The sequence below is a fragment of the Cibotium barometz genome, chromosome 50 (assembly GCF_041138505.1).
Source record: "Cibotium barometz isolate CiBa-2024 chromosome 50, ASM4113850v1, whole genome shotgun sequence".
Taxonomy (NCBI): Eukaryota; Viridiplantae; Streptophyta; class Polypodiopsida; order Cyatheales; family Cibotiaceae; genus Cibotium; species Cibotium barometz.
Genome location: NC_141095.1, coordinates 32,107,258 through 32,115,243, shown reverse-complemented (window position 1 = coordinate 32,115,243; position 7,986 = coordinate 32,107,258). Strand labels below are relative to the sequence as shown.

The following is a 7,986-nucleotide window of genomic DNA, read 5'->3' as shown; positions in this document are numbered from 1 at the left end:
ATGGCTTGATTTGAGGGCATTGAGGGTAGTTTATAGCCATACATAGGTCTTTTTGGCTCCAACATACATGGCTCACGCATGAGCATGCCACACTTGACATAAGCCCTTGATGGTATACTTCATCCATGAAAGTTTGTACATATGTACCTAAGGTTTTGAGAACGAAACCTCTTGGGTGGGGATGGTTTGTAACAAAGTAAAAAGGCACTCAAGTCAATTTGGGCCTAAGGCCAAGGGATGAAGGGGATGTGAAAGGGGCCAAGGGTCAGGACTAAGGTTGGGCATGCCCATGGACATTAATAAGTGTAGTGTGAAAGGGTGGCCTAGTATATAAGTGAATATGGGCCAATCTCATAGGAACTTTGATAATCTCAAGTGATAATACAAGTCATTACTCTCTTTTCTCTCTAAACCTAGACTAATCTCCTTAATCTAGGCTAATCCAAGGGTAACCTAGATGTTACTTTCTTTTAATTGTGGTCTCTTCTATATGTGGCTAGTATAGAGTTGTAGGTGTATACTGGTATAATTGTTGCTTTTAAAGTTTAATTTAAATATTTAATTATGAATATTATGTTATTAAATAATAGATTATGAATCTATCATTATGATAAATTACTAAATTGGTAATGGATTATGGGGCCAATCATCAATTGCAAGTTACAAATTGCCATGGATAAATTACAAAGAATAAGATAGATAATAATAAATATACACTATTACAATTATATATAGTGCATTATTATTTTGCATAGGCCTAAGACTTAACTTTTAATTTTTAAGTCTAGCTAACGTCTAAATTCTAACTTCTAAGCCATAAAAGCTGAAAGTTAAATTAAAATTAAAATTAAATAATAATGCCACACTATCTACTAGCTACTCACTAGTAACTATCCTACCAAATCAAGTTGTCCAATATTAAGAGTTAAGAGTAACATAAGACTAAATACTTACACTAACTTGTTACTTACTATTAACTAGAGCCTAATAGCTTGTAAGTTGTAGCTATTGGTAGAGGTATTATTAATTTATATATTTTAAATTATTAATATTAAATTCATTAAACTTTTTTTTCCCCAAAAAGTTGCATTTCTATAAAAAGGCCTTGCCTTTCTTTGAGAAAGGCAAATTTTTAACTTTATCCTTCTATTAAGGGTTCATTTTTTCTTAATTCTCTTGAAGGGAAAATAACCTTGAGAAGGTCCCTGAGCAACTTGCAATAGCGCCGTTATTAAGCATTCAAGCAATGATAGGATTTGAAGGGTAACTTGGGGTTTCTTAAGACATTGAGTTCAAAAGCTTGCCCTTTCTACAGGAATGATAAAATCTACAACTTCCCATCCATTGACATTTAATTAAAATTTTAACAATGCTAAAGGTTAACTACACAACGAAAGAGAAAAAGATTCATGTCTACTTTCTTAAGCATGATTAAAAAAAAAGCAACAAAATAATGACAAAAACTCAAAAGTACACAATTCCCAAATGAGCACATAAACAACATCCATGAGAGTCGTAAAACAACCTTAGAGCATCACAAAGCTAAATTTGCAAAATACAAGAGAGCTACATCTACTCAAATGCACTTATAAAGAGAAGAAAATAAAGGCACAAGTTCAAAAAATGAGAGTGCCTATAGTACAAGTTGTTTGCATGGATCTCGATCTCCTACTCCTCAAGGATTTCCAAGCTTCAAAACAAGCATCCCAAAGCATCTCTTTCGGATGTTTTGCCTTTGGAGTGTTCAATCCAACAAACATCACCAAATTTAGCAAGTGAAGTGACAACCTATTTGGAAACTTGTCTTTGATCTTGCTCATTTTTTAGAATCCTCTCCCACATGCAATTGATTAGTTAGGCAACTTATGTGAGTATGTGAGTATTCTCACATAATTTAAAATACTTATTACTCAATACACAAATTTTCTCCTTTGCAAGTGCAGTCACCCATTACTTTTAGATGGGCATTTTTTGGGTTGCCGTTCTTTTGACATTTGCTAGATTAATCTATATTTCTTTTTAAAGGGAATTAGCATATGTCGATTGACAATTCATTTTTCTTAGAGGCATAAGTTGGAGGCCATTGGATGGGTATCACTGCTGAGTGGCGGTGCGTGATTCAAGTCTTATATTTCAATTTCTACGAGTCCAAAGTCTTGAGTACTAATTTTATTACAAGGCAAGGTCTTGACTCTTGAAGAGTAATTTTATTGTTGTGAGGACTAATTTTATTGTTGTGAGGACTAATTTTATTACACGGCAAGGTCTTGAGTCCAAAGTCTTGAGTACTAATTTTATTACAAGGCAAGGTCTTGACTCTTGAAGAGTAATTTTATTGTTGTGAGGCTAATTTTATTACACGGCAAGGTCTTGACTCTTGAAGACACTTCACGCATCAGCGAGCCGCACTGAGCGTGACTGGGGTGTGGTTGTTGTGACTGCTGACAAGTGGACTCGGATTGGTTGCCGTGGAGGCAATGGCTGGTCGTGGAGGCTGTTCGGAGACGGCCGCCACCCCTTCAAGGTACTGAACCACCTGACTCATGCAGGGCCTACGAGCAGGGTGGTCCTGGATGCACCACAGGGCCACAAACGTGGCTGTCCGGACCTGCTGCCACTCAACGGTCGTGAGCCCCTCCATCTCTCTAGCGATGCCCTCGTCCAGGATGGACTTGAAATCTCCCTCCATGGCCGCGTCGAAAGCCAAAACTGGGAAGCACCAGTCCACGAAATTCCGGCGGCCGCTCATCAGCTCCAGCAGCACCATGCCGTAGCTGTACACGTCGAACTTGGTGCTCAGTTGGCTCTCTCCCCCGACCCAGAACTCCGGCGCCACGTAGCCCGGCGTCCCTTTGGCCAGTGTGACAACCTTGCTCGCGCCCTCCTTGCTGATCAGCTTCGCCAGCCCAAAGTCCGCGATCTTCGGCCACATCCGCTCATCGAGCAGAATGTTCTGCGGCTTGATGTCGCAGTGCACTATGCGATGCCTGCACTCCTCGTGCAAGTAGCACAATCCCCTCGCTATCCCCACTGCTATTGTATACCTTTGCTTCCAATCTAGCACCTGCACAGTTCTGCCTCCCATCTTGAGCTGCCCCCCCTTGAAAAGCCACCTATCAAGGGATCCATTAACGACAAACTCGTACACTAAAATTTTACGGGATTTTTCGACGCAGAAGCCTCGCAGCCTCACTACGTTGACATGGTGGATGTTGCCTATGGTAGCCAATTCGTTCAAGAACTGCCTACTGCTGTGCCTCGAGTTTACCTCCAGAACTTTCACAGCGACCGTGTGTAGGCCGCTGGATTCGACCGTACCCTTATAAACCACGCCAAAACCTCCTTCTCCCAGCACACTGCTAAAAGAGGCCGTTGCAGACACCAGGGAAGTGTACGAGAATGAGACGGGCCGTTCGTCTACGCCGTTGACATCCAGATCAGAGCTTATGCCGACTTCATTCATCTGCCGCGTCGACCTCTTGAAAAGAATGTACAGAAGGCAAGCTAAAAGTAACGCAAAGGCAAGTGAGGGAGCCACCACCAGCACGCTTACTTTGAAAGCCCTACTGCACAAACTTCCATGGCATCCTGCGTGCAGAAACAAGAGGTTCACGTCAGTGTCCGAAAAATTAAACACGGCTACAGTGTATTTTGGACATTAAATTTTTGGAATTAAAAAACTTTCAAAGAGGTTGGAGTTTCAGCAATTTTGGGTACTGTAACAGTGTATTTTGGACATTAAAATTTTGGAAAAAACTTTCACAAGGTTGAAGTTTCAGCAATTTGTTAATTTTCAGCAGGAAGTTCTAATGCTTGATGGACAAAACAGTTTTTTCGAACACTGGTCCAAATGGTGAAGCATTTTTTTCAAACCAATATCAACACATTTATGAAGCACAGGAAATCTGTAGAGCAGCAAGGGCTTGAGTACTCTTGGACGTCCGGTAAAGAATGCCTATTATCAATTAGCAATTGCGGTTAACTAATTACCAGGATCACACACTGTGCTGGAGTTGTGATTGCCGGGGCAGAAGCACTGGAAATTGTTGTCGTCGTCGTAGCCGCACTCTCCGCTGCTACTCTCACACTTCATACACGCTGAGTCGGAAGGAGTCTGCATCTCGTTCCAGTAGAGTTGAACCGCTCCAGCGCGCCATTCTGTAACGGCGCGAGAAGTGTTGAGGGTAACGAAGAACTGAAAGTGCGTGCAGGCCAAGCTTTCCATCACATCCTGCAGGATGAGCTCCTTGTGTTGTGTTAATTGTAAGCAATTAGTCATGGTTTCATCCGGGTCGCAATCCGACTGCAGATAAGAAGCACATGCTGGGGTATTTGCTTCCACGCTGGCATTACTGAAGACAGACGAGGAGGTGTAATTACTGAAGACAGACGAGGAGGTGTTCTTATTGCAATTAAAGAGCAGGTAAATGTTATACATGGAGATTTGGAAGGTTGAGTTCGCAAAAGCTGCGAGATTGATAGAACTGGGAAGGTAGTCAGATCTGTTGCCGAGAGGAACAGGACGGCAAACTGGAACTTCCTCATTAACATTCTTTGTGTCCCAAGTGAGGTTTACGAACCTATGGTCTTCCCAAGTGAGGTTTACGTAGATGCCAAGCACAGCCGGAGGGCGGAAATTACTGTCAACACCAGCGGGAATGGCCTCATTGAATTGAGGCCAGTAAGCCTGCTCTGTGCTGCAGTTGGATAGGAGGAAGCTAGGGGAGGCGCCGCAATATGGAGCCGCGCCGAAAGGAAACGTGATGGTGTCAAGATTGGCGCAGATGGAGGGGGCGCAGGGAAGGTCGTTACCTGATTGCACGAGGAGAGAGTGAAAGCAGAAATGACAGAAGATCAGAACTAAGAGGAGATTCATAGCTTCACTAGCACTACTGGAGAGAAGAGAGAATACCGCGGAGAGAAGGGGAAGACGATGTGAGCGGTCGCGCTTACGTTTTAGAGATCGCGGAAAAGTCTATCCTTTCCCACTGCAAACATTTTTGGGGGAGAGAAGAGAGAATACGGCGTAGAGAAGGGGAATAAGCGGACGCATGATTAGGACAATTCTTTCCTTTCCCACTGCAGACTTTCTCTTTTTTAAGTGCTAACTATATTAAAAGGAGATACACAATCCACAAAGAATGCCTAGAAGAAGACGGCCAAGTGGCCTTAGAGGAAATAGATCTGCTCTTCACACTTTTTTTTGGGTATGCTTTCTTGGGGAAAAGTTAGATTCATCTAACAGAACTTGTTCAATTTCACTATAAAGAAAAAGCTTGTTCAAAATTACAATTTCATATTCAATTCATGATGTAAAAGATTGATGTAAAGCTTGGTAAATTTAATTTCTAGAACCCTTCCTTCTATGACTTGGGCAAAGTCATTATTTGTACCTTTGAAGTTGGAGCCATAGTTTGCTCACATAACAAGTTCTGTATTATGTAAACCTAACTCTTCGTTTAGTCCACATAACATGTAGTTGAGCCACTCAAACTCTATGATCATATGCCTAGGATCAAGGATGACTTTGATGAGCCGAGTCACCCTTCAACATGATAGTTTCAATAGAAATAATACTTGTTTTTTCACAATTTACCTAATTTTTGGATTGTCACTCAAAATAAGTGGTTGTACTTTACAGCCAAAATGCCCAAAAAGGGGCATGAAGTCCGTTAAAAAGCAATTCTTGCCTCGGAAGCTTTTGGATTGATGCAACTCAATGCTACATATACCACTACAAATTGTCTAGTGTGATTGTACATTTACATTTTCCTTTTCTATAGTTAATAAAATTATTAACTTCTCCAAAAAAACCAGTATATATAAGTGGCCTAGACCTGCCTCTAAAACGGGTTGATTGTTGATGACTGGTGTAAAGCACTCTACACGTGTTGTTTGCATCTATGACACATGCACGTGTACATAGAACAAAAAACACACACATGAAACACAGACACACAAAACATACACATGTATATGTGTTCTATGCACATTTACATAGAAAACATGCACACACACATGCACGTTTACATAGAAAACATGCACGTGTGTCTGTGTTCTTTGCACGTTGTCGTGCCATGGCACATCTATGGTGTGAAACCATGCATATGAGACTATCAAATGCAAATCTAGATGCATGGGATTAAGTGCTATGACGAGTCATTATATGATGCCATGTACATATGTTCATATTGTAAATGAGGTTCAATAAGACGAGCTGAGGCTGAGTCAGGTCTCGGAGCTTTTGTATATGAGTGTGGTGTGAAATATGGAGCCTTATGCTTATGGTAAGCCTTGCAGTAGGGAACACCCTTCTCGAGATGTATGGAGATGTGAGAGCATGTATGATATGAGGAATGGTTTTAAAGAATACCCTTTGGAGGTATCGTGGAATGAGCAAAACAAGAAGAACTTTATTAAGATACTGCACACATTCAAAGCACACAATCAAAGTTCTTGTGTATCCTCATAGGCAGAATGATCCCTTCAATAATATCTTTATGCCCATGGATGGTGAACCTAGTGGCAGCTATGCTAGTGAGAGCTATTTCAAAATGACTCTTGTGAGTATGGTGGTGGTAATTCTGTTCACACTCAGACCTCATGGGTAAGTTAGAAACACTCAGTTATATATATGGTCTGCGTGGCTATGTAAGTGATGGTGCGAGTGGCTTGTCAAAGGGATATGATAATGATGTGAATGGCTACCCATGTGCATGATGTGTAGTAGCTTCTCAATGGTATCGATGAGCCAATTCAATGATTACCTCTTATGGGAGTGCAAGCATGATGCGTGCTTTAGTAGGCTCATGATACGAATATGATATTTGATGCTGCCTTGGTCCAAGCATATACATATGAGTAGATATATCATGTGTATAGAATGTTGTAAAGACAGCAGCTTGCGTGGCCATGACAAAAATAGAAGAGTAGCATGGGCGGTTGTAAAGAATCAAGTTGGGAACAAGAGCTTGAATATAAGCAAATGCAATGTCATAGTGGATAAATGCTGCAAAACTGGAGTTGATTTTTTTTAAAATACACGAGAAGGGGAGCTTGCGTGGCAGCAACAAAAAAAGACATACCCGAAAATAATGAAAAAAAAAGAGGGCGCTCTTGTTTTTCAAATGGGGAAATACGGAAATCTGGCTGCAAAAGGTGGTGGGGCGCCGATTTCCTTGCGGGAAAATGAGGAAAAACCAGAGAGTGAGGGGAAGCGCATTTATCAGAGTTCGGGGGGTGTGCAAAAAGGGGGAACCAGTGCGCCAACTAACCAGAGTGAATAAAATCAAGGAGGCCGTTACTGGTCATGGCATGTAGGAGTTAGAATTGAAGAGCAAATTGAGTGTTATCCAGTGATGGGATTTTCAATATATACATGTTTTCTGCCCTTCGCGGCCTGCAGCGAAGCGTCATATAGGAGTTAACAAAAATCAAGTGAAATTCGCCTTGCTACTTTCAGATAAGTGATGGTTTAATTTTAATTTTATTTCACTATCCTACCTACCTACGATTTGAAAAATCGTAAAGTCTATAAACCTTTAAAGGTTTTGTAAATCAAGAAGAACTTGATATGAAGAGTTGTGATATTAATGCATCAAAATATGTGGAATCAAAGCATCAAAAATGCAGCAAGGATTCTGGAAAATTTGATTTTGTTTCTACCCAAGTGGATTTGGAATGCAAGTCATGGAATTTCTTAAAATCATGTGAGCATGTTATAGTTATGCCATATATCCTCTTTTGTTTGTGAGTTGTTGGAATTTAAAGGCAGGTTTTCAGGTGATAAAGAAACATCTTGGAATGATGGAATTGATGTTATTTGATGTATGGAATGTAAATGGTTACATGTATGTGGGAAATATTTGAAGATTATGTTATGCCTACATGTGATTTGTTTGAGGGATTTGGAAAGAGGAGCCAGTGAATCTATGCTTGGAAAGGGACATGCACTTGGTACACAATTCATGTGCAATCATCAGGCCG

General features: G+C 40.9%; 1 protein-coding gene across 1 annotated transcript; it reads right to left on the bottom strand.

Annotated features, from left to right (window-relative positions):
* Positions 1-2,239: 2,239 nt before the first annotated feature.
* Positions 2,240-4,933, bottom strand: LOC147610029 (rust resistance kinase Lr10-like). Its single transcript, XM_086787143.1, has 2 exons — positions 3,991-4,933; positions 2,240-3,588 (listed from the first exon to the last, which is right to left on the bottom strand). The coding sequence occupies exons 1-2, from the start codon at positions 4,874-4,876 to the stop codon at positions 2,396-2,398; spliced, it is 2,079 nt and encodes a 692-aa protein (XP_086643269.1). The 5' UTR covers positions 4,877-4,933; the 3' UTR covers positions 2,240-2,395.
* Between the last annotated feature and the right edge of the window lie 3,053 nt (positions 4,934-7,986).

Excerpts from the sequence above, each read along its gene's own strand:
- LOC147610029 (XM_086787143.1), bottom strand. The coding sequence starts at position 4,876 with ATGAATCTCCTCTTAGTTCTGATCTTCTGTCATTTCTGCTTTCACTCT. Across the intron at positions 3,589-3,990 it reads CAGCACAGTGTGTGATCCTG|GATGCCATGGAAGTTTGTGC; the intron begins GTAATTAGTTAA and ends TTCTGCACGCAG.